The following is a 26,968-nucleotide window of genomic DNA, read 5'->3' on the forward strand; positions in this document are numbered from 1 at the left end:
AGACTGAATGAATGCTTGTTCTGTTTGTCAGTAATTATCGAGTCAAACAAGATCATATATCAGCTGGTATGATTGACCAACATTATTAAACTGAACAATCTGCAGGGCGCAGCTTAGGACATCTATGCTAGTTTTTGTTTATTCCAACCGTCAGGTGAACAAGGTGGCATCTAAAAGCTGCAGGATACTAGCTCCTAAAGACTGAGGTTGGAGACCCATGTTCTAAGGATTTTTACTCAACTTTATTGTTAAGAGTTAATTCAGATTTAAATCAGGAACAAAAACGATCAAAATCCTCAAAACACCTCTGTGAAAAAAGAAATGTTTAAGAGAAATAAGAACAATGTTAAACATGAGCCTTGGTAATAAAAACCTCTTTAATTTAATAGTTTTAGTATCTACAAAATCAGTTTTGTACATTACATTTTAAAGGCATTTAAAGTGTCAAAAGCTGTGAAACTGAGTTTTATTTCTAAACTGATTAAATGGGAAAAAAAGGCCAGAGTTTACATCCGATTTTTCTTCAAAAGCTGCTTAGAATTCACATTTTAATCATCACATTATGTTTAACTGCAAGAAGCTAAACTATGATTTGAAAAATACAATCAGATACACAAATATTAAATAAAACTGTCCTAACCAGAACTTGTGTACCAATAAAAATGCGCTGGTGGTTCCACCATAAGGCCTTGTGGCTGAAGTGAGCGTTGGTAGTCATTTCAATAAACATGTGAACAAAATGTGTTTTCTGGTTGAAATAGACCTCGATAAAAATAAGAAAAATATCTCTGGTGTTCCACAGGGCAGAGTACTTGGACCGTCACAACACACTGCATCACAAACCTTACAAGTTACAACATTAGTGGATTTTTCAACAGTACAATAAATTATGATCTGTATTTGCATAGCCAACAGTGCTAAAAGTTGAAATTTATAAAGACATTTTTCGGGATAAATTATGCAACACGAAATGATGTTTTTTAACATTATATTCCATTAATAGCACTGTTTAATAACAATAGTCAAACGGTGAACATCAGTGGAAGGATAATTTCCAGTGATATGTTGGTAACTGCATGGATTATTCTGAAATTTGGCACAAACATCACAGAACAGATTTTGGAGTATTTAAAATATTTAGAGATGAGTGTGTAAACTGTACTGCTCTTCCTTTAATTTTAGAAATAAAATGTTCTTGGAGTAAAATGTTCTTATTTGTCCATTGATTAACCAATACAGAACATTAGCTCAGATGAAAGTGTGTTTTGTACATTCAAAGTTTAAATTGATAAACTGTTGAAAATAATCCTGATCATGAAAAAAATAAAGAAAACTTTACAGTTTTCTTTTAAATTTTACAGACTGTGGACTATTTCATTTTTACTCATGTTCTACGTTAGTCTGCAGCTCTTAAATTTGGTAAATGTCAAAAAGAGATGTTATGGTGTTCCACAGGGCTCATTTCTTGGACCTTGTTTTTCTCTCACAGTATTGACATAAATGTCCTCTCTTAATAAAAGTGCTGCTTTGTGTTTAATTTCTTTGCCTGTCTGGTATCAAGTTAAAATCAAGGCCTGACTTGATTTAATTATAGTTTTTCATGACTACAGTGACTTTTTTACTGCTGAGTCCTAATCATAAATGATTCTTTTAGTAAGAAAAGTGGGACAATGTTGAAGAAAGTCCCTTGAGGTGTCCCAGATCCGTGTGAAAGAATGGGATGACACACAAGTGGGCGGTTGCAAAGCGGGTCACTGATGATTGACTGTGATGTTTGAGATCACAAAGTTATGACCCAGATAGTGGCTCTTGGGAAAGTTTATGACAAAGCAATGAGTGCAAATAACCAATCACCAATTCTTTTGAAATGCCTTGTTGGAAAACATGAGACAGATGTGAATCCTCCTCATTTAAGTCCTTAAGCTCTTTCGTATATAGCGTGGTGAGGTTTGTGGCTCATGCTTTCAGCTTGGGTTTTATGAGAACAAGCATTTAAAGATTTTATGGTGACACCCAGCTCTGCATGTCCTTTAACTCTAAAACAAAGGGAGACAGATCTGAACTTTCCTCATGTGCGTCACAATTTACAGCCTGTTTCGAAATATTGTCTAAACGCATTTGACTGATTATTTATTATTGTTTTACTGTCAGCAAATGTCTTTGATAGTTTATTTACAGGGCCGCTGTTTATTTATTGTTCTGGGCAGACTGTTAAATGTGGCCTCTTTTCTGTGTAAATCACCAATGTTTCTAAAACAAAAAGAAAAAAATTGTGTTTAACATTTTCTGGTTCTTGGAGACTTTTGGTCAAAGGTAAACAGAACAGTAGCTGAAGAGGTTCCTCTGAAATGGAGGAAAGTTGGAGTCAGCAGCGGCTCAGTAAGTTTTGGGAAGGAGAGAGATGACTCAGAGGTGGAGGGTGTTTAAACTGCAGAGTGACTTCAACTCCCAGCTTCAGTCTGGTTGCAATTACGACTACACAGACTCAAAGCAGCAGCGTCTGTTTGGTAGAAAGAGACACACATTCCTTCGGGGCGTTGAACATCAGAGCCGGGTCGTGTCGAGGTGAACGAGACACCATTGTGCCTGTCGGATGTGAGGCCACTGAGTGAACACCACCTCTGGTATCTGACTGGAGCATCTTGTTGGGAAACGCAAACCAAAACTCTCCAGGCCTCAGGTCAGAGGTCAGCTCCCCTGAGACAAAATAAGTAGGGCACCAGGCCCAGTTGCCCCTACAAAAAGGTAGCTAGATCCAAGCCTTAGGGGTAAAAAAAAAAAAAGCTTTTGCTGCTTTGCTTAGTTCTTTGGCAACAGGAGCCAATCAGTCTCCAGCTTGTAAACAGAAGGAACTACGAATGTAAAGAACAAGATCATTTTTCTTCAGACTCAATGTTCATTCTTGGAAGTTGAAGCAGCAGCTAAGAAAATGATCCGAACACACAACAAATGTAGCAGCAAAAGCTTCTTTAAAACAGACCTCAGTAAGTAACAGTAATTCTGTCTATTGCTTGCTCTGATGTATAAATGGGGGTGTGGGGTAAACTTTGACGACAGGGATCCTTTTGAATCCAAATCAATATTCATTTCTTAGCCACTTCTTACATGTCCATGCTTCAGATTATTCAAAATCTGTTTTAAAACTGCCATTAGTCAGGATTAACTTTAAAGAGATTTGTTTAAACTGATGTTGGAAGGAAGGGTCGGTGGTGTTACACCTCTGACACCAAAGCCAGACAAGGTTGGAGCCCTACAGCAACACTTACTGTCCAATGATCTCTTGCTTTTTTATGGTTCCTGCATTTTGCAGCTGGGATACAAAGGTTATATGATGCCAACTAATGTAAAAATGTGTACAGGTTGGCAAAATGTTGAATCATCCCAGTTAGCAATCCTAATTAGCAAGACGAGTAAAAGCAGAAACAATAAATTATGCTATTGAATTCTTTTGCACAGAAAAATAAAGTATGTTATGGCTAAGATGTTGAATCTCAAATATTCTACAGATCAACTTTATCTGTTTGGACAGAACAAAACTTTGAAATTGCCACTGCAGACTTAATTATTACGTACATTTGAAAATGTGGACTTCATTTGTAAATTAGAGTAAATTTACATGATTTTATCCCCACCTACCTTTTGTTTGCAACAGTATACTTGATTTGTGAGTACCTTCTAGTTCAGTAGGCTTGTTTTTAACTCGGCTTCTTGAATATGCTTTGAATTCCCAAAGCAATTGAATCGTCCCTGCTGATTGGCGTTTGGAGTGAATTATCACTTATGCTGATGACAGTATTATTTCCCCCCCCTAAAACAATGGAAACTTTTGATCAGATTTAGTGTTCTGTGTGTTAGGAAGGAAACCCGGTTAAGTGGTAATAAAATAATTGAAATAAATGTTAGGTTTGATTTTGGATGCTCCAGTTCTTTTGGCAGCTGCAGAATGTTTGCATCGGTTTCAATCAGTGTTTAGTTACTTTCTTTTAAAGATCTTGTTCACTCTCTAGTTCCAATGGGCAACTGGGATTTATACATTTTAGACTTTGTAAATCTGACCTTGATTGAGTTCATTTATATAGTTCAAGTATAGTTCAGATTTACCTTTGCTTGAAATACCAAAATAATTTGTCATTCAGCTACCCTGTCCAAGATGAACAATGGGGCTCCAATGCCAACTTTGCTTCTGTTTTGTGGGGTTTTATTTTGGTTTCCACTGTGTATGAAGTCCTGTGAAATGGTGCCAAATGTTCTAATCTAAATTTTGTGACTTCCAGGCCTTACGTATTTTAGTCAGTGGATGTAAACTGAAGGAATAAAAGATCACTTGTGTTCCGGTTGAGGTAAAATGTTTCATGTCCACCTTTATGTCTTCTTAGCTTGTCTCTCAGTGGGTCTACGTGACATTCAGTCCACAAGTGATTTTAAACCTGGCAGTCCAGTCAGCTTCAGGTCCAGCAGCATCTGTCCGTAGGCTTTACCCTGAGAAAAGACCAAACAAAACGTTCTTCATGTGTTGACGCATCTAACACCGATGTGTCTGAATTCACAACACATGTCGTCTCAAGGCTCTTCACAAAGGTTTTGGAATGGTGCGAGGTTGTTGGGGAAGTTAGAATAAACTACTGAGTGTTAGAGTTTGGCCATTTTAGAATGGGCTATGTGTAGGAGTACAAAGTAAAATAGCAAACTGATAAAGTTCGTCCATCTAGAGCCCACTGATGGTCATTGTTATACTAAAAACCACAAGGATTGGGATACCTCTCTCTGTCAGACGGATTATAACCATTGGAGAAGAGAAGGGGTCACACAGGTAGCAGAAATGGAGGGTGTGTTTGGACCTCAACCATAACTGAGCCGGTTTAGGCTAAACCTGACTCCCCCTTACTCCATCCAACAGGGAGGGAGGAAGGCGGAGGTAAAAATAATCGGAGATTGTTATTTCCTGTTGCATTGTGTGAAAGGTGGGAAACTTTAAAATGAGCTCAGTCAATGCAGTCGAATTATTTCAAGTCAGTAAACCAAACCTACTTTAGCTAAACTCTAAGTTAATGTTACTGACAAACAACGCAGTCTGAAGAGTCACATGATGCTCTTCAGACTCCAAGCTTTATTTAGTGTGACTTTACAGAAAGATCTAAACACCATCTTATATATTAGCACTACCCATAGCATTTGTCCCAATCAGAAATGGGCTGGTTATCACCGGCATCGAGGTTTACCAACGTTTTAGAACGTTCCAGTTCCAGATAATGTTCTTCACTCATGATGCCATCTATTTTGAGTCATGCACCAGTCCCTCCTGCAGCAAAACATCCCCAAAACATGATGCTACCACGCTACCACTGGGATGATGTTCTCAGGCTTGAAAGCATCTGACTTCCTCCAAATATAACGATGGCCATGAAGGACAAACACTTTAATTTTAGTTTCGTCAGACCACAGGGCATGTCTCCACAAACTAAGCTCTTTTTCTCAGTTGCACCTCCATGATGTTAATACTTGTGTATAATTGTTTAAACAGTTGAACGTGGGACCTTCAGGGATCTGGGAATTTAAACCAAGAAAGAACCAGACTTTTGGAGGTCCATAACTCTCTTTTCTAATATCATGGCTGCTTTTTTTTAATGTTTCTATGATGTCTTGAAATACATCCACAGGTGCGGCCACATATTTACCTCAAATGTAGTGAATTAACCTATCAGAAGCTTACACCCTCATCTGGGCTTCCACAAATTGTTTCAGAATAAAGTCTGAAGCGTGGAACTGCATCTACTGCAGGATGATCCTGAATAAATCCACGTCTTTCTGTTGTTTTCTTTATTGCATATACAGAATCTTTTCATGATTTTTTCTGCAAACTGGATGCCGTTTTTATTCTTTCATGTGATTTTGTTCAACATGCTGGAAGCAGTGAGCCAGAAACTGATGGAAACTGAACAGAACCAAACAGAAATACGTTTTTTCTTCAAAGATTTTACATTTGATTAAAAACAGTCAGGAGCTGGTTACTCTGGGTTTAATCTGGGTCATTTTCCAACAGCAGAGAGCCAACAAATAAGTTTAAAATTCTATTTAGTTTAAAGTATGAAGTTAATAAAACCCTAAATCATATTCATGCATTTATGTTCAAGTTAATAATTCATAAAACAACTTTTCTCGCTTTGTTACTGACAACCAAGGCTTAGGAAGCTGATGTTTGTGAGTAAAATATGAGCAAATGTTGAATGTGTTGCAAGCTGAAAATCTCTTGTATTTAAAGTTTAGCCACTAAATATATTTTTCTGGGTCAAAAGGTTGAAGCAAAGTTTTAGACTAATGAAAATATGTCAAAATGTTGCTTTAACAGATTTTGTGTTGTTTTTCTGCAGAAATCTCTGCTTGCTCCACAGTTTAACTGCAAGCTTCCTCACATTCCTCCCTGCTGGGTTGACCTTCAGGTGTCTCAACACATGTTTAGCAAAGAGCGTGAGGTGTGAGAGGAGAGGTGGTCAAACAGAGGTCTGTAAACAGCTAAACAAGCAGAAAGCTGGCCTGTGTATGTCCAGACGGAAAACGTCAAGTAAAAATATCGTATTAAGGTGACTTAACAGTCCTATCGGTAACAAATAAGGACGTGTGTGTGTGTGTGTGTGTGTGTGCTACCTGGGGGTCGCTGCGTAGTGAGGCCACCCCTCCCCCTCCCAAGGAACTCCTCAGGACAAAGTTGAGGCCGTGGATCCCTGGCAGAGTGTATCTGCAAAACCACAAACACCCCCCACAGAAAAAGAAACCTGAGCAGATGTGTTGGAAAAAACTGGCCGAACTGAACTCATACTTTCACACGTGTGCGTGTTTTTCTTGGACCTGCTGTGGGACTTACAAGAAGTTCATGTGTGATGAATAAACGGCTGAATCGCCACACCGTTACACGTTTTGGCTCACATTGCCATTTTCAAAAGTGGGTCGAACTCCAACCCTCCCATACAGGCCCATGTGTGTCTGTAAGTGTTTAAAAGTGAGCGTGCTCGGGCCGCCTGCAGGGTTAACGAGCAGCGGCGGCGCACTAATGAAGCAGCCCTGGCGGCAGGGAGGCGTTCAAGGTGTGAAAAGAGACACTGGGCAGTCGGATTTACAGCCTGAAAGCCTTTAATGTGCTAATCAGAACCACCCCATGTTCTGAGGCTACGCTCCAATAGCTGGTGTGACCCTATTTTAATTTGAAAGTTGAAGTATCAGAAAGTAATAATCTATTTCGCCAGAGACTCAGCACATCCTTACTATATCACAGGATTTATGAAGGTAAGAGGCCACCAGGTGCTGCTGATTAACTGAGCGTCATCACTTTGACCATCAATAAAACATACATCGTTTAGTTTTTCTATTTTGCCAGTTTGCTGCTTTCGGTTAACACAATCCCAGGAAGGAAAGGCATCAGTAATATAACTACAGGAGCACCTGTTGCTTCAAACTCTAACCCATGAATCTGTCGAGGCCCATAAGGCTGTTTTTCCACCCATCTAAAGTCCATCACTTTGCAGGGAGAAGGTTATTAAAGACAGCTGCCAATCTTACAGGGAGTGGACGTCCCGCAAATTCACCCCAAGGTCAGAGCGAGCAATGCTTAGCGAAACACACAACCCTTTACAGGTGACTTTGTCTTCTGTGTCATAGAAGTTGATCTGGTGAAACCACTGGGCTAAGCGTGCTTTCAGAACATGCAGCTGGGATCACAGAACCAAAGGGGGTGTGGCATATATCGTGTTTAGGGCCCCTGACACTGAATAACATTTGGCTAAGCTAAGAGAACCCAAAGACATTCTGTGCTGTCGTGGACTATCCTCAACAAGAAATGATCTGCCACAGATTCTGCTGATGAACATGTTTCTCATGATGGATCGTTTCTGGAGGTTCATGAAGTTGCCCTGGTCTGTAATCTGCAACAGACAGCGCTGCTGTAGCAGCTTTTAAAGCAGTTTTTCATTTCATTTCATGGTTGGTACTGGTCTGTAACTCTATCCTGAGGTGGATCAACCCCCATTAGGTGTCAAGACCTTTCAGCAGATCACAAAGAGTAGAGAACTTAGTGGATCATGGAATAAATGTATGATCTAAAAGGAGCAACCATGACCTCCTCTGTATTACAGGGTCAATGTGAGTCCATATGTTTTACAGCTGAAGCTTGGTCCAAACGGGCTCATCAACTGGACTGTAATCCCAAACAGAGCAGAAAAGAGAAGAATGAAGGTGGTAGAATCATCAACCTGATAGAAATGTTGTGGTGAGACAACAAGAGAGCAGGTTTGAGGTTTCTGTTGCTGAAAACAGGATGAAACAGAAACTTAGAAGTTCAGAATGAGTTCACTGAACTCCAAGGTAATGAAGCCAAGTGGTTCTCACAGCAAATCTTTCTGAGGAGCGTTTTAAAAGAAAAATCTGATCCTTTTTTTGGAACTAAAAGGAAAAGATCGGAAAAATCTCAACCATAAAGCGGACGTATGTTCGGAAGCTCCCGCAGGACTCCCAGGAAAACGAACCACTGGTCCCAAAACATCATTTTTACACCTTTCAGTGAGAGTTTGTTCATGCAGCAGGAACGTCTAAATGTAAGTAGCTGGAGATTAAGTGTGCAACTAGAAGGTCTGGCTTTAAGAAGGAACTTCTGCTGCTGATTGGGGTTTTTCCTGCTGGGACTTTAAAGGACGATCACTTTGATGTAGCTGCTGCTTCTTGGTTGCAGCAGACGTTGCGCTCTTTGTTGTCTTTGTTATGTTGTGGTTTGATTCATGAATGCAGAGAAGTGGTTTAAACCACAGCCATCATTCTCCATCTCCAGGACTGCTAACCTCTCCAGCGTTTTATTTAATGGATTTATGGGGGTTTGGTGTTCCTGTCCACAAACCTACAAGGAGATTCCTGAACTTGTAGAGCTGACAGCATTTACATCATGCAGGTCCTGTAATGTTGGACTTTAACCTGACTTGATGAAGAGCTTTAAAGTCTTCAGTTTGTGTTGGATGAAAGAACCACACAACCAGTGTTTCCACATCCCTAGAATGGTTTTTACATTTTTTCACATTAAAACCACAAAGTTGATATCTTTCATTGGGACTCCATGAGACAGACCAACGCTAAGTTGTGACACATGGTTTCATTTTGCATGCAGCCATGTCCCCCTGAGACAGTACCTTGTAAACCACCTTGTGTTGCAGTTACAGCTGCAGGTCTTTAGTTGTATGTATAAGTGTTTGACGTTAGTTGGCGGTTTGGGTTTGGAGACTGCTGTGTTAGCAGCATGAATGTTCTCATTCATGACTAATATCCTGTTTTAAGTTCGTCTGACAGTAATTTAACAAACCTCGACTCGCTTAAAGGTGCTTAAAGTCACATCGTAGCACCTCTGTGCTCCTCACCGTGTGACGGCGTTGAGCTCTCCAGGCTGGATCAGGTGAGAGAAGTAGTCCTCCACCACAGAAGAAGTCAGGTGTTTCTTCAGGTAAGGAAAGTAGAGAGGATGACGAGCGATCACTCCTGTAGACACAAGAAGGATTGGTGTTTGACTCTTTAGATATTATTCTCTTGGTTTTTAACTTTTGTTTGTCAGGTAGGTTGGTAACTATCAACACATAATCACATCGCTCCCAACACTTCCTGTAAACTCCGCCAATAAAAATATACCTACATTTGATCAATGAGATGATTGGACTGGCATTGATTAGTGTAGACTAGTACTGACTATAGCCTGGTATAGACTGGGTTAGACTAGCAGACTCTGTTATAGATTGAAACGGACCAGTACAGACTGGTAGAGGCTGATAAAGAATAGCATAGCCTGGGATGGATGTGTATACTGGGGTATGATGGTGGTCCTGCTGCTGTAGACTAGAACGGAGTGGTACAGCCTGGTACAGAGCAGCGTAGATTGGTATAGTCTAAGATAGACTGGCTGCATAGAGTGTTCAGCCTGGTATAGACTGGTACAGATGGTATAAAGTGGTACAGAGTGGCATACAGTTGTATTTACTGGTATGGATTCCTATATACTTTTATTAGTTAAAATAAAAAACACCAGAACATGGACGCATACAAAAGCTGAAATTGAATTTACTGCTTGGCTTCACCAAACTTCTGCTGAGTCATGGTCTCACCTTCACCTTTATATCTATCATTACAGGAGTATTTAAACCTGAACTGAAGTCTGAAGCACTGCTCACGTAATTCTGATCAGTCTGGGTCTTTGGCGCCATTAAAATGCAATGCTGACGCTTCCAAGTTCTCACCAATGTTTGCAGAGTCTCCTTTGTCGCCGCTCCGTGCGTATGCCAGGTCCTCCAGTCTGTAGGTGTGTGGTCCGCTGGGCAGGTCTGGAAGGAAACCAGAAAGACCAGCGTGTTTGGCTCAGATACTTGTGGTAAGACGGAGGCAAACACACATTCAGTCTGTTAAATAGTTTTTTCCTGCCATTCGTCTGCTTTGTTCCAATGCAACCCATTCAGTTCAAGTTGAAAGCTCTCAACAAACCATTAAAGCTCATAAAACATCTCTAAGAATCTCAATAATCTATGAAATTAGCACAAAAACAATGGGTGTATGAGGACATCTGTAACCAGTTTCAGCCCATTTCCAACATAAAGATGTCTGTTTTAACATTAAGGCTCTAGAAACCTGTCATCTTTCCAAGAAGCATCTTTGACAGTCACTAACTGGGCCTAATGGATCTTTAATGGAAGCCACATATCTTCATTTCCGAGTCATGCATCTGTAAAGATGAAAGCATGCATAAAACCACAACTACTTGGAAAACATGACCGTAGTTTGTGTGAATGATCCAGACGTGGTCGATGCTGCAGAGCCTGTTTTATGTGTTTGATTCTGCAGATACATTTCAGCACCTTAATGCACTGCAGGGCCTGAAGTTCTGCTGAGTGCTGAGCAGAACAAAGTGACGGAAACACCGCTCCAAAGAGCGAAAGGTTGAGAAGCGGCACCGGTTTTACTGTTAGAGGTAAATAAACACAAACAGAACCCGGGTTCATTCTGAAGGGCCGAGCAGTTCTCACAATCGTCACACTGTTTACATTATTGATAACATTTTTTACATTTGTTCAATACATCTGGAGTTTTTTCACAAGTTAACAAACATTAAAATAAAGCAACTGTCTCTTTAAGGACTGGGGACTGGTATATTTAACGACAATCAATCATCAGAACCTTTAAACATCCATGAAATCCCAAGAGAACCCTGGTTTCTCATGTAAAAACCAACTCAGTGCAAAATGATGCGTCTTTTTTTAACCTAACGACACCTTTACCACTCAGCCAAATACCTCCATATCATGCTAAACAGCCCCGATAGGTGGAGGGCGATGTGACGATCATGAAAGGTTAGTAATTATCGTTGAGCTGCATGAAGCAGACATCATGAGAGGCATTCTATACATTGCAGTTCTATGTTCTCACTCAGACAACAATCATACAAAGCTTTAATGTAGCTAAGAAGAAATGATTACTGAAGGCAGAGACATTTAAATCACCAAACGGCACCAAGGGTTAAAGGTAGATGAACTTTGAACCTTTGCCAAAGCTTTTTGACGACGCTGCGTCCTCACTTTGTGCAGAGGGAAACTACAGGAGCAGCTCTCTGCTCCAGCTGCTGCCAGCTGCTAACAGATAAATAGCAGACAACTAATTATGACCACTTAGCTTCCTCGCTGCTCACTGGAACAGAAAACTGTGAATTCCTCTAAACCGGTTATGATTTTATGTAGGAGGATCGCGATGAAATCGTAATCATGGTTCAGGCTGAGACGTTTGTTCACCTGCGTCGGGCACATCCTGATCACAGGTGGGAGGAGCTTCTTCCCGCTTCTGTTCAGGTGTGTCCGGTTCTGTGAGCGACTGGACCAGCTGTCCGGCAACATGAATGTCCACCTGCAGTAACGACGATGCTTATGGTAAAAGGCCATTTTATCTGGAGGTATGGTGTCCGTTTTCCCATAAACACCAGAACTCCTGACATAAGACCAATGACATCATATGTAGCTCATTTCCATTCAGATCAAACTCACTTTTATCTGGGATTTGGGATGTAAGAAGAAAAACGGCTTCAAGACTGGAGACCTGTTGAGCAGAACACAAGAAACGGGCTTAAAAATAACACAAACAAAGCAAAGTCCTGAAGGAAGTGATGTTTTCTCTGAGGGTTCTGGAAAACAGTCGTCTCCGCAGGAACAAGAACTCACACTCTGGGTCGCCCGCCCACAATGCCGGTGAGTCCAGGAGCTGCAGGTTTGGAGAGAAAAGAGAGAACACAAGTTCAGGCTATCAGAAGGTCACCTGAGTTCGGGTCAGATTCCTCTGCCGCAAATATTTGAGATGCACCGAGAGTCGGAACCGGCCGGAGTCGGGCAGAGTTCACTCAGAGTTGAAAAAGTCCAACCCGAATGCGGTTCAGGAGGTCGTAACCCCTCTTATCTGCAGCCAGCCGGGAGACTGCGGTTCAGTAAACCTCTGTGTGTCTGTTTACTGCTCACTGACTTTTTATACACCACAGACAATTAATTAATGTCTGGAAAAACCCGGTTTAACCCACATGCTTCAGCTGTACTCCACTGACTGAGGAGAAAAATCCACAAACAACTCAATGAACTTTGGTTCACACTTTAACGTTTTTTTCTCTGCTGACGATTTATGATAAGGAAGCTAAAATGCTTCCTATGTCTTACTGTATCTATTTTATAAAGAAATACATGAATGAATTATATAACGCGTGGCGTTGTCACGGAGACCGCTGTGCAGTTCGTTCTCTGAAACTTTGCCAATAAACATGCAGGGTGCTGCATGTGGTCGAGGAGAAAACTGGTTGGGTTGGTAGGGTCTGACCTTCATTTACCTCCTCTTCCTCTCTGGAAGATGATGCAGACAAGATGATTCCCGCTGCTAATTTTCCTCGTTCAGGATGTTTGATGATGACAACACACCAAATCTAAAATGCAACAAACTAAACAGAGGAATCACAGTTTAAAAGAGACGAATCATGCAAACCCCTCCGAACGTTACACCAGAAACAGAACCAGGACTGCATGTCGTGGGCCGAGCTGCTCAGCACGGGAAAAAACGCAGCGATGACAGAAACGAAGCCCACACTGAGACAGTGACCCACATCTGAACCAATAGACAGATCAGAGTTTACACCAAGGAGTGTTCAAAGAACGGCTCTTCAGAACCACCTCTTCTCCGGGGCTCATTAATGGGTCGTTCTGACAGCAGGATGGTTCGATGAAGACATGTGGTCCAGTCACCTCATTGGTCAGAAACAGAAACTATAGAACTATCTGATCTGCTCGGGGGTTAGAAGCGTTTAATCGTGATGACATTCTTATATAACCGGTTTAAATCAGTGCTTCACCATAAGCAGAGGGGTTCATATGGATGTTCTGGTTCTATCAAAGAGACATCTGTGTGGAGACGAGGCTGCAGAGTGATTATCGTACCCATGCCGGTGCCTGCAGGAGCGACTTCTCTGGAAAAGATCTCCAGAGCTTTCTTCTGTTTGTGGTGGACAGCCATCCAGATCACAGCCTCTCTGGAGTCCTGAACACACACAGAAACCCAAAGTCAGGTTTAACCAAAGAGGAGACCCAGAACCGCTGAGGAAATGGCATGAAGAAGAAGGCTGACAGTGGCTCCGCTCTGACCCTGACCCGGCTCTCTAAATGTAGGGCAGGAGAGGATCGAAACAACGTCTGTGTCGAATGAAGAACAAAGGAGCAGCAGAGGGAGTTCAGAGGCTTGAAACAGGCTTAACTCTGACCCGGACCCATTGGTTTAACAAGGGGACGGGTACAGAAGAATGATGTGGACTTAAACTACACCAAAAGAAGAAGGAACACCGAATGACCGTCCAGTAAAGACTGGAGTTAGACTAAAGTAGCGCCCTGAACAGAACTGGAGAGATTAGAGGTTTCAGAACCACCTTGTGGAAATCAAAGCGCACTTCCTGTTGCTTCTGTCAGGTTCTGGTGCTGAAACGTTTCTGCACTCCATCATTCTGCAGGGAGAAAGTGGAAAACATTTAAGACACCTGCCAATCTTCCTAGCAGCGGTGATCCCAGCAAATTCACGGCAACATCAGAGAAATGACAAACACACAGGAGCTCCATCTGAGACTCCACAGGCCTCAGCTAGCAGGTTAAAGGTTAAAGTTCATCACAAGACAGTCAGGAAAAGATTAAAGCAGCATAGTTTGCCTTTTCTCCTGAAAATGAACATGGCAGCAGGACTTTGGAAGCTTGGATCTGAACAAAACATAAAACTACAGTTTAGACCAGAGAAGAGATGTGTCTCTATTAAGCACAGAACCCTGTTTGAAAAAGCCCGGATATCAGCACCAACATCTGACAGCAGCCAAGCACGGTGGTGGCGGAGTCATGAACCTTGGAGTCAACCATGATCTGCTCTGTATGAAACAGTTTTGACTCGAGTCAATGTGAGGCCACCCGTCCAACAGCTAAGGCTTGACCGAAACTGGGTCATCACCAGGACAACGATCCCACACAGCAGCTGCTGAAAAAGGAAAGAAACAAAGGGCCTAGTCAAAGTCCAGGCCTCAACCTGATTGAAATTCTGCGAACCTGAACCGAGAAGGTGAGTTTTACGGTGATCGTATTTCTCTGGGTTCTGGTGGAGAAACAGAATCTCATATTGACGGTTAAAGAGGCAAACTCAGAGGGATGAAATTCCAGCAGGTAGGCATCTAGTTGAAGCACCAAACCCACTGGAAGCTGCGGCGCCGGGCCTCGCTCCTTTCCACACACTAGAACCGAGGTTTGTGGTTTAGAAACCCGACATAATCCGGACCAGATTTAGCCGACATTTTTCAGCTTTAGAACCTGGATTTCAAAACTTTTAAAACCTGGATTGGATGGAGTAGAACTGAAACCGGTCTCAGACTGGACCTACTAACCAAACTACCTTAAAATGAACCGTTCGACCCAAACTGACCTGAACCAGAAAAGACTCAAGTAACCCGAACTGAAAATGCTTGGATAACGACTGACAAACAACCAAAACTGTGACAGAAGAATCAAAGATCCCAGTTGACTGAGACTGGACCGGACCAACTGTTCGACAACAGAACACTACCACACACTAGAACTTACCAAGAACCAACTGACCCAACCCAGGAAAGACCGAATGACCAAACCTGCCACAGACAGAGTAGAGGAGCCGATTAACTGACACTGGACCAGAATAACAGAAGCGGGTCAACTGAAGATTTGGTCTAGGTTAAAATGAGCCAACCAACAGATTAACCGGGACCGGAACGGACCCACTGACTGACCCAGACTAGAACACACAGCATCAACACTTGCTCCACCAAATGGACTTGGTCTTTAGAAGACCACCTAATCTTGACTGAACCATCTGATCGACTAACTCGTACAGAACCAGCTAAAGAACCGACCCAGTCCGAAGGAGACAGACTGCCCCACCAGTTCTACACTGGGAATGCTACCAGAGTATAATGAACCAATCCCAGTCAACCAAGTGGAACAAGTTGGAGCAATCTAATCAACAGAAATTGGACCCGGTCCAAGACTGGATTCAACTAACTCACTGTTTTGAGCCCAGGACCAGAACAGTCCAAATAATTTCCAAAACCATCAGAGCAGTACCGACCTAAAACCCAACCATCCCTGGTTGGGATCCCTACCATCTTCGGCGCCGACGACAGAACTTTGATCCGTTTTTGGTCTTTTAAAGTAATTGTGAAAAATACGTTCTGCTGTATTATGATTTGTTCTGTTTTTCTTACCTTTCTGCGAGCGTTTGGGCCATAAGTGTCTTCAGCTCCTAGAACCTGGATGTTGACCGAGTTAAAATCCTCGAGTCCTAACTGCTTAAACATTCTCCTTGTCCTAAACAAACAATGCAAGTTGATTTGATTGGTAGAGCGGCCATTAAGAGACTGAAACAAACCGCAAACATTAAACAGAATCATAACGAGCCTTAATTACATTATGGTCCAAGTTCTGGACAAGAAAAACATGCAAACATTAAAGGAATTAAAGATTTACTGCTGCTACCATTATTCCTCTTATTAATATAAATGAACTGATGGGAAACAACATAAACTGAACAGAAAACCTAAATTTGGGCCGCTGTTTCTTCCACGCACCGTTTGATGATGCTGTCTGCGGTCCGCCGGGCCTTCTCAGCGGCTCTGGGCCCTCCGACGGGACACACCGCCGTCGCTCTGAAACCATCCATGTAGGTGGCACAAACCTGGACATCAGAATAAAAGGTTGCCATGAGGTCTCCTTCTGCTGCTGTTAGCGCCCTCTGCTGGCGGCGCTGCTGGGTTACCTTATAGTGATGAGAGGGACTGGACCCTCTGGCCCCGGTGACTCGGACAGCACCTCCTTCTACACCTGGACAAATACAAACATATTAGCAACCTCACAGAACCAGAACACGGATCAGCAGGAAAGTTCAATGAGAACAAAACCTTTTTTATTTCAAACGTTTATTAAATGATTTTATTTTGACAACTTTGTTGAAAGACTTTATCTGTTTAAAGTATCAAAATAGTAACTTATGGTAAAGAGTTTAAATAATGAATATTTTTTCACTAGACATTTTTGATTTTTTTTTATCATTTTTAATTATACAAATGAAAGTAAAATGATCAATTCAAGTTTTTGCTGAATATTTGTTTTACGCTGATAGTATTTTATAATCAGGTCACAACCATTTTATTTACCTCAACCTCTGTCATTAATTTCTAACTTTTTTTTTTAAATAAAATTGTTCATCTTTTTATAAATTCATAAAATATATGAATATTTTAGTTAAAAACATTTAACTGAATGCAAAAACAATTTTAGTTTTCCATTTTATTATCTTTATTTCTCCATTTTAAATGTATAAAATATGTCCTATTAAATATTAATAATTGTCCTTAAAAAACTAGAAACGTTCTATTTAAATGTTTTCTTTCATATTTCAACATCATTGTATATTTCTTTGGTTATTTATTGTTGAATGCATTTCATTTATAATTTATATAATTTGCAGGCTGTAATGTTTTAAGAAAATAGATTTCCTAGATTTTCAGTTTGCAATAATTTTACCATCTAATCTATTTTTAAACAATCTCTTAATATTTTTAGCTTTTCTACAATGCTTTCTAATTTTCTAATATTATCATTTCAAACAGCTATGTAAACTAAATCAACGTTCTTTTTGTACCATGGTTGAATGTTTCTAGTTTAGTTTCTCCAGCTGAACCTATCAGACGTCTCCTAGAGCTCCTTGTCAGCTCCATGGCCTCTTTGTTGCTTAAGTACACAGAAAGGAGGAAGATGTCCGGTTCTGGACCCCTTCTCTTTGTTCACCCCTGTTTGAACCGAGCTGCAGGCTCACCACTGGCCCGTCTTGTTAATGTTTAAAGATAAACGGTCAACGAATGAGACGGGTCAGCAAGTGGTCAAACGGGGTCTGAGAGTTCAGTTCAATTAGACTAAAATATTTACATTTTTTTAGCAGCAGCAGGAGCTGAAGGTTCCCATCGCATTGACAGTGAACACAACATCAATCATCTAACCTTTAGGGTCGATTCTGACTGGACTGTGTGGTTTTCAGGAGTAAAAGTTTACCGATAGTTTTAGGTTTTAGGCGCTGCTTTTTATTTTTCCAGCCAAAATGGTGGATTATTATTAGAATTTCATGCGATAGACCAGTAGGTCCAAAGTTGGTCATCAAGGGCCGGAATACTGCAGGTTTGGAGTTCTTTCCCTGGTTCAACACACCTGAATCAAATGATGGTTCGTTAGAAGGCCTCTGCAGAACTTTATGACATGCAGAGGAGGTAGTTGGACCATCCGAATCAGCTGTTCTGGACCGCCATGTGATAAACCAACACAAGAGGTTGCATAGTAGTGAAGTCAAGTGAAAATTATACATGTTAATGATGCTGAATAAAGATCTGAAAAGTGTGGCATGCATTTTAGTCAGTCCCCCATGTCCCTGCTAAGGAGAAGCATCTCTATTCAGATTGTTCCACTTGAGCTGTGGATTTCTGCAGCTCCTCCAGAGTTACCATGGACCTCTTAACTGCTTCTCTGATGCTTTCCTTGACCAGTCCGTTTAGGTGGGTGTCCATGTCTTGGTAGGTTATCAGGTCCATCCTCTCTCCATGTTCAGATGATGAATTGAATGAACAGAACTCTGGGAGAGGTTCAGAACTTGGAATATTGTTGTAGAACCTAATCCTGCTTTAAACTGAACCAGAACTTCCTTCCTGAGCTTTATGTTGTGTTTGGTTTCATTGTCTCTATTAAACCTAAAAGGGACACATGTACTTGACATGAAGTAGCAACAAGAAGGCCTTAAAGACAAAATTTTAGTAGGCCTGATGATCGTACCTGAGGAACACCATTATAATTGTCTCAAGTAATGATCGAAGTGACCTTTATGAATGTAAATACGTACGGCAGAGTGGCGGTTCTGGATGCAGTGTCAGCTGTAGGACTGAGGATCATGGCTGTCCAGGTTAGGCTCGCTCCCTGAAATGTTTTTACATTCCTTGAATGTTTGAAATATACTTAGAACTGAAGAGGGAGATATCTGCAAATCCTTTTCAATCTTTCCTACCTATTTTATGACTTCAATGATCTGTTGACATTACAAGTTGGGAAATCATCCTCACCTTTGATTATCCTTAACTGGTAGGTTTATATCACCTATCACATCTTTGCTGATCAGTATTTCTGTGATTTTTGAACGTTGAGGACATTTTGCCCTCCTTAAATTTATACAGCATGACTTTTTGAAGGTAAAATATACAGATTTGTTTTTAAAAAATACATATTTTCTGCTGATTCTGTTCCCTCTTCCTTCCTAAATGAGGCATCATGGTGCAAACTGGGTTATACATCGACCTACATGTGTGAAATATTCTGGATGTACTTAAGCCAAATGTATACACAGCTCTTATTTACTCAGGCTGAGCAGAAGGAGGGAGAGCTGGGGGTGGAATTTCAGAAATCTGGCAACAGTAGTGAATTTTCTCTCTATCAATCAAAAAAGTTCTGAATTAATGACCAAACAGGCAGAAAATGAGGCGTTTTATCAGCGAGGAGTTCAGCAGAAGGTTTCTGGGGTTCAACTGAAGGTTAGACACTGTTGCAGAGCTGCCCATGGGTTCAGTCAGGGGCTGATGGATCCATGTTTAGGTTTATAAAAGGAAAATCTGTGACTGATAGCTGATATAGAGTTTAATGGAGGTTCAGAGGAGGGTGAAGGGTTCAGTCAGGGGGCCAAACAAAGCTCCAGATGCATTTGTTTAGGAGTTTTTTAGGGTTATGAAAACAGTCAGCGGTTCAAACTGTGGTCATGTCCTCAGCACTCTGTGTGTGTGGGTACCGGGTAGTTCCTGGATCGCCACCTGGCTAAAATCACAGATGACGTCAGGCAGCAGGTATCTCCGCGGGTCGCCGATCTCGTACACCAGCTGCTCGGCGACGGTTCCAAAGGAGACCAGGCCGCCGGTGTTTGGAGGCTTGGAAAGGACGAAGGAGCCGTCTGCGGAACATTCGACCACCGGGAAGCCCATGTTATCCCTGAGAGTGGATCAGATGGCAGCGGTCAGGTTTCTGTCTGTGTCAGAAACCTAGTCATGACATTTTAATCGTTCCTATGCAGCTGTGTGGTGTCCATATTAACCTACACCCAAAGGGCCAAACATTGAACTGGAAACAACATTATTTAAAGCACTTTGGAGGCTTTTTTTAAATTCTTGCAATGAAAACAGGTTTGTGTTTTTAGGCATGTTAGGGGCAAAATGTCTGCATGAACGCAGATATCATTTTGACTACGCAAATGTTCAGATTTCAGTTTACAAATATGCAACATTCAGAGTGAATTATCTGTACATTCTTTAGCATGTTGCACATATATCTACCCTGCAGAAACAGCAGTTTCAGAATCTTTAAACCGGAAACCTCTTTTATATATTTAATCAGTAATTCATTTCATTGATTCAAGATTTGTTAGTTTTCCAGGTCTTGAAGTTTTTTTTTTGTTAACACCAGAGGACATTGTGGGCCAGAATAATAAACAGTGGCTGTTTCTGGCTTTCAGGTGGAATTTGATCTTTTATGAGCAGTACGTCTGAGACGTCAATATCTTACCTGCAGTAAACAGCTGCCAGAATGATCTCAGTTTGAATAATCGAGAAGAATTTCTCATGGAGTTAAGCTAATTGCTACTTGCTGTGAAGCTAAAAGCTATGTGAGCTAACAGCTATTAAAAGTCAGGTTAACAGCTTTTCACGGTTAGGCTAACTGGTACCATGATCCAAGCTACCAGCTAATCAGAATCAAATAAAAAACTATTCAGAGGGAAGATAACAGCGAGTCAAACAACACGTACTCAAGCTAACAAGTTCTCAAAGTTAAGCAGTCAGTGAGAGTCAAGCTAACAGCTATGCATGCTAACAGCAACTAAAAGCCAAGTTAACAGCTTCTCAGAGTTAACTGCTAGCATGAGTCGAGCTAACCACTAATCAGAATCAGTGTAACAACTACTTATAGGAAATATACCAGCTAATCAGAGTCAAACAAAACTCACACAAGCTTCACAAAGTCACGCTAACAATAAGTCAGAGTCCAGCTAACAGCTACCACCCATTTTTTTCCTCACAAGATTAGAGATTATCTGTTTAAGCTAACAGAAAAAAAATTATAATTTGGTCAGGGAGATTGGACAAGTCCTGCCAGATTCAGATGGTTAGCAGCAGTTAACATAGCCACATCCAGTGGAGAACGCAGTAAAAACAGAAACACGTCTCTGTAATAACACAAAATTACTTGAGTTTTGAATTTACAGTAGGATTTTCCTCTCAAGCAGTTCCTGACCCTAGCTGTTTGACTGCTCCATGAGAGATTCACCACAGTGACATCACACTGAGAGTTGTTGGCTCCGATGGTTGAGGTCGGAGATCACACACAAAGGGAGATGGATGAATAAAGATCAGGGCCCGTATTCACAAAGATCCCCAGAGAGCTCCTATCTTAGCCTAATCTTCTTGGCAAAAACTCCTAACTTAGGAGTCATTTAGTTCGCTGCGAGAGCGACTCTGAGCGAGGAGACGACAGAGATTCCTATCTAAGTGAGGTGTGGGTGACCCCATTGCTAGGTGTGGTTGACCTCGTTGCTAGGTGTAACGCTGCCTTCTAAGAGCTGTAATTGGTTGCTTAAAAAAAGAAAAATGCAAATGCACTCCTAGTATCACAGAATTTAGACTGGATTCAGAAATATTTAAATCATGATGATAAAACTTAGCAAGATTAAATTATTTTGTCCTACAGCAATAAAATGTTTGACTGTAGCTTATTTAAATGCTCATCATTGTTTGATTTGCTTATTATTATGTTTACTCGCCATGCTGGTCGTTTTTAAACTGCATCTATGTCATATTAATCTCTGAAGTCCTAGGATGCTTCCTGAATAACTTTCATCTAACCGAGGAAATTTCTAGGAAAAATCTTTCTTTATTCTAAGAATGACGCCACTAGGAGCTACTTGTAGTCTTAGGATTCTTTGTGAATACGGGCCCAGATCTTTGTTCTGTTGAAACTGACCAGTCAGGAACTTGGTGCCAGTCGGTGAAGATCCCTCCAGTACTCTGAGCTCCACACTCTATGAGATGACCTGCAAGGCTGAATAAAAATAACAACGATAAAAGCTTTAAAATTAGCATAAAAACATTCTGATGAAAAGGTGATTTTTTCCATATTCTAGTGTTTGTTTAATGTTTTATTGAAAGTTCATTTGTTTTTCTCATTGTGTGCAAATAATATGTAAGAAATCAATTATTTTTCACCACTGAGTCTAATTTAGTTAATAATCCTTCATTTTTCTCTTGATGTAAATTCATTCTGAATAAACTTAATAGTTTAAACAGACAGGAATGCAACAATATAATAAAAAAGTCAAAGCCGTAAAAAACAAAATCAAAAACGGTCCAAATGAAAGTTTAGGTCTGAAAAATCTAAAAGACTTTAAATATTGCAGAATTTCCTGCTCCATAAAACATGAGATGGGTTAAAATCTCTAGATGTTTATCTGAAAAACAGATTTATATAAGAAGAAAATGATTTTCCTGCTCTGATTTTGTTTGTTTGCTTCTTGGCCTGAGCGTTTAAAAGACTACCTGCATTTACACGAGTAAAGAAATCCGGGGTGTTGAACAGCTCTTGGTACAGTGGCTTAAAAAATGATTAAACAAAAGAAAAAAATGGCCATATGCAAATATATACTCACTCCCTTTGAATCCCCCAAAATGTTCTGGTGCAAACAATTACCTTCAAAAGTCCCATAATTAACGAAATGAAGTCCACCTGCGTGCAGTCTAGGTGTCACATGATCTGTCAGTATAAACACACCTTCTCTGAAAGGCCCCAGAGGGTTAGGGTTAAGCAACAGACTTCACAGCATGAAGACCAAGCTGTTGAAGTCAGGGTGGGGTCAAAAAAATCATCCAAATCTTTAATATTCCCCTGGAGCTCCACCAAATCCATCATCAGCAAATGGAAAGCACACGGTACCACAACAAACCTGCCCACCAGAACTCATGGACTGGGCAAGAAGGGCATTAATCAGAGAGGCAGGACAGAGACAAAAGGTTACCCTGGAGGAGCTGCCGAGTTCCACAGCGGAGTCTGGAGTATCTGTCCATAGGACCACGGTAAGCTCCACAGAGCTGGGTTTTCTGGAAGAGCGGCCAGAAAAAAGCCATTACTTAGTGTTAAAAATAAAAAGGCACGGTTTGAGTTTGCCAAAAGGCACGCGGGAAACTCCCCTGATTTATGGAGGAAGGTCCTCTGGTCAGATGGGACTAGAATGGAACTTTTCAGCCACCAAGGAAAACACTGATGCAAACCCAACACATCACATCACCCCCAGAATACCATCCCCACAGTGAAACGTGGTGGTGGCAGCATCATGCTGTGGGGATGTTTTTCAGCAACAGGGACTGGGAAACTGGTCCGAGTTGAAGGAAGGATTTATGGTGCTAAATATGAACCTGGGTCAGTCTGCCTGCGATCTGAAACCGGGACGGAAGTTCACCTTCAGCAGGACGATGATACTGCTACAGGAACACTGGAGTGGTTTAAAGGGAAACATTTAAATATGTTGGAATGGCCTAGTCAAAGTCCAGAACTCCATCCAATTGACATTCTGTGGTTAACAAGCAAAAAACATCCAACATGAAGGAGCTGGAGCAGTTTAGACTTGGGCAAAAATCCCAGTGGCAAGATGTGGCGAGCTCATAGATCCAGCGGGACGTGCCGCTGGAATTACTGCAGAAGGAGGCTCTACAAAGTGCTGATTTTAGGCGGTGAACACCTATGTAGCTAAGGCTTTCTGTTATTTGGTCCTATTTGTTGTTTACATCACAATAAAAAAATAATACATCTTCAAAGTTGTAGTAATGCTCTATAAATGAAATGGTGCAAACTGTCAAAAAAATCCATTTTAATTCCAGGCTGTGAGGCAACAACACATGAAAAATGCCCAGGAGATGCAAGGCATATATTAAATAGTTCTGTGTGTTTTTACCTTCCCGCCGCAAGCAAGTCATAATCGTCTCTCTTCCAACCAAACTGCAACAGAAACACAGAGTTTAGGACAAAACGGGTCAAACAACCATCTGACAAACTCCATCCAGTTATTAATATCCCTGAATGTTTAAGGAATCAACGTAAATCTTTTACCACAAATAGTTCTTAGGCGCCTGAAACCAAACATCTGAGTCATCTAAGTCTACATTCTTAGCATTAAATTCAGATTTTTGCTCTGTTTTCTACATCTTTCACTGAAAGCTCCAAATGTGGCAAGCATGCATCTGATAATATAGCAGATGACCTAAAAATATGTGAGTTATGCTATGAAATGTTATGTTCCGATATACAAAGCAGGACCAAGTCATGAAGTTCTATGCTACGCTGCATCAAGCCATGGAACAGTATGTTGTTCTTGTAGTTTGAGGTTGGACATTTTGAGCTATAAGACATAAAAATGAAACAAACGTCCCTGAGTTCAACCCCAGGCTTAGATTCAATATGGCTGCCGCACACAGAGATGCTAAGACAGTAAAGTGTTTATCTGTACCTCACATGGATTTTATTACATCAAACCATCAGCACACGTAGCCCCATACAGTCTCTATTAGTGAGCATGTTCCCTTAGCTTTAAATACATGAAACGGACAGAAATACCTTGTTTTTGGGCCTGTACCGCTAACAGCAGGTAGCCTGGTCACTGAACATCGCTGTAAGCAGATCCCACTGATGCTCAACTCAGTGATGTCATTCCCAGATCAGATGTTATACGTGTTATGCCATATAATACACAAATGCACTGTGTTTTTATTTTGGGGTCCTATATTAAATTTCAGAGATGTAAGATGTTCTTTAGTTGTTTTCTGTGCTTTATAAAGCATCTAAATCTGCAGAAAGCAGCTATTTGTATGTTTAATCCCCTCAGATAGTCACTGCAGAGGATTCTGGCTGAGTGAAACAACAGCAGCAACAATTCACCCGACAGATGCTAGCAGCCAGCTGTACCTTGTGCATGAGCGGCCCGAGAGCCACGGCGCTGTCCACGCAGCGTCCCGTCACCACGATGTCGGCTCCCAGGTCCAGACAGTGGCGGATTGGCTCAGCCCTGGACACAGAGAGGGACGTCAGCTGCAGGTGGAATCTACAGGCTCAACTAAGAGTCAGCGGGATGTTAAAGATCTTATATTCAAATATTTAAGTTCACTAATGATTCCAAAGTTATAAGATTTAAATCAGGTTTGTTAGAAAACCTGTAAAATCATTTTATTCCAAGCAACTGAAATTTGTGATAGTGTGATTGGCCTTCTGTACATAAATAATATATTCTATTAATGAAATGAAGTAACTGCATAACTTTCAGTGCTGGGTTTTAACCCCACAAACCGGACTTTCTGGTCCTCATATACATGAACTGTCTGGTCCCTGTGAGGTCAATGTCTAGTTGCTGCCTGGTCCCTGTGTGGCCAATGCCTGGTCGCTGTCTGGTCGCTGTGTGGTCGCTGTCTGGTCGCTGTGTGGTCGCTGTCTGGTCGCTGTGTGGTCGCTGTCTGGTCGCTGTGTGGTCGCTGTCTGGTCGCTGTGTGGTCGCTGTCTGGTCCCTGTGTGGTCAATGCCTGGTCGCTGTGTGGCCAATGCCTGGTCGCTGTTTGGCCAATGCCTGGTCGCTGTCTGGTCGCTGTGTGGTCGCTGTCTGGTCGCTGTGTGGTCGCTGTCTGGTCGCTGTGTGGTCGCTGTCTGGTCGCTGTGCGGTCGCTGTCTGGTCCCTGTGAGGTCGCGCTCTGCTCCCTGTGTGGTCAATGCCTGGTCGCTGTCTGGTCGCTGTGTGGTCGCTGTCTAGTCGCGCTCAGCTCCCTGTGTGGTCAATGTCTGGTCGCTGTCTAGTCGCGCTCTGGTCCCTGTGTGGTCAATGTCTGGTCGCTGTCTAGTCGCGCTCTGGTCCCTGTGAGGTTGCGCTCTGCTCCTTGTGTGGTCAATGCCTGGTCGCTGTCTAGTCGCGCTCTGGTCCCTGTGAGGTCATGCTATGGTCCCTGTGAGGTCGCGCTCTGGTCCCTGTGAGGTTGCGCTCTGCTCCTTGTGTGGTCAATGCCTGGTCGCTGTCTAGTCGCGCTCTGGTCCCTGTGAGGTCATGCTATGGTCCCTGTGAGGTCGCGCTCTGGTCCCTGTGAGGTTGCGGTCTGGTCCCTGTGTGGTCACTGTCTAGTCGCTGTCTGGTGAATGTGTTCATACCCGAGGTAGGCATTCATGCTGTGCAGAGTTTTAGGCAGCGGTTGTCTGCTGCCGCCGTCGGCCATCTTTACTTCAGACAGGATGCTCCTCTGCAGAAAAGGAGAGCTCAGATTAACTAAAACTCTATTTAATAATGAAAAAGTTTTATATAATTAGAGGATGGGACGTACAATGGGCATTAGGTCATCACCGGTCACCACAGCAACCTTTAATTCCAGCCCCGCCTTTTTGATGACTTCCTGTATGGCCTCGGCACAGGCCAGCGGGTTCACTCCTCCTGCATTGCTGACGACACGGATACCTGAGGAGCAGAGAGGCCTGCATTGGCAGTTGCCATGGAGACAGAGTACATCTGCTGTTGGGTGGTAGACTTACCTTTCCTGTGGATGTCATTGATGTACGGAGCCAGAGCCACCTGGACAAAGTCTGGAGCATAACCCAGGTTCTGCAGAAGGATTTATTCAACATTAAAGCAGTGATAACAGCACCCTCTAGAGGCTCTGAGCTGCCCCTGCAGATGACAATCTCTTGTATTCAGCTCTAGGTCTAATTAACTGATAAAACTTTAATATTTACTTCAATTCTGTTCCAGTATACAGCTTAGAGATCACAACAACCATTACCGAAAAAAAAAATACTAATAAAGAAAAAAAGACTAAAATAAAAAAATACTGAAAATATAAAAATGAAGCACCATTAAAATAAAAATAGTTATGACAAAAAGTATAGATAAAAAGCAAGAAATGATACAGGAATAGATAAAATAAAAAAAAATACAAAAAGCTAAAAGTGAAACAATAAAAAGTTATAACAATAAAAGAAAAACAAAAAACAAAACATTTCTACAAAGTCAATATAAAAAGATGCTTGAAAATACATCTATTATTACAGGAGCTTGTCTAATTGGGTTTAGAGACGGCCATGTTTACAGAGTGAGATCTGGAAATATTTGAGTTGGAAATCAATATTTTGATCAGTCGACACCTGCTGTTGAACCCATGAGACTCACGGGCATCTTCGTCCTGGCGGCGGTAAGCAGAGACATGGTGATCTCACTGAGGTAGTCAAACACCAGGAAGTCCAGCTTCCCGCCGTAGATCAGCTGAGGGGCTGAAAGCAAGAACAAGGACAGGTTA

At 41.7% G+C, this 26,968-nt stretch overlaps 1 protein-coding gene across 2 annotated transcripts in view; it reads right to left on the minus strand.

The window, feature by feature from the left end:
* Window positions 1-358: 358 nt before the first annotated feature.
* Window positions 359-26,968, minus strand: part of LOC124880739 — a 28,028-nt gene continuing 1,418 nt past the window's right edge. Inside the window, exons 2-21 of one of the 2 annotated variants that reach the window (XM_047386063.1) lie at window positions 26,842-26,942; window positions 26,208-26,277; window positions 26,003-26,133; window positions 25,833-25,921; window positions 24,612-24,711; window positions 23,605-23,648; window positions 21,624-21,701; window positions 19,405-19,601; window positions 17,790-17,870; window positions 16,345-16,409; window positions 16,157-16,263; window positions 15,794-15,896; window positions 13,470-13,569; window positions 12,219-12,258; window positions 12,045-12,096; window positions 11,796-11,907; window positions 10,257-10,340; window positions 9,390-9,507; window positions 6,643-6,733; window positions 359-4,479 (exon numbers count right to left, since the gene is read on the minus strand). In XM_047386063.1, the coding sequence (XP_047242019.1) occupies window positions 4,405-4,479; window positions 6,643-6,733; window positions 9,390-9,507; window positions 10,257-10,340; window positions 11,796-11,907; window positions 12,045-12,096; window positions 12,219-12,258; window positions 13,470-13,569; window positions 15,794-15,896; window positions 16,157-16,263; window positions 16,345-16,409; window positions 17,790-17,870; window positions 19,405-19,601; window positions 21,624-21,701; window positions 23,605-23,648; window positions 24,612-24,711; window positions 25,833-25,921; window positions 26,003-26,133; window positions 26,208-26,277; window positions 26,842-26,942 (1,838 nt within the window). In that variant the 3' untranslated portion in view covers window positions 359-4,404. The remainder of the gene's footprint in view (window positions 4,480-6,642; window positions 6,734-9,389; window positions 9,508-10,256; window positions 10,341-11,795; window positions 11,908-12,044; window positions 12,097-12,218; window positions 12,259-13,469; window positions 13,570-15,793; window positions 15,897-16,156; window positions 16,264-16,344; window positions 16,410-17,789; window positions 17,871-19,404; window positions 19,602-21,623; window positions 21,702-23,604; window positions 23,649-24,611; window positions 24,712-25,832; window positions 25,922-26,002; window positions 26,134-26,207; window positions 26,278-26,841; window positions 26,943-26,968) is intronic. The other variant, XM_047386064.1, reaches the window with a different exon arrangement.

The sequence above is a fragment of the Girardinichthys multiradiatus genome, chromosome 14 (assembly GCF_021462225.1).
Source record: "Girardinichthys multiradiatus isolate DD_20200921_A chromosome 14, DD_fGirMul_XY1, whole genome shotgun sequence".
In the NCBI taxonomy this organism is placed as follows: Eukaryota; Metazoa; Chordata; class Actinopteri; order Cyprinodontiformes; family Goodeidae; genus Girardinichthys; species Girardinichthys multiradiatus.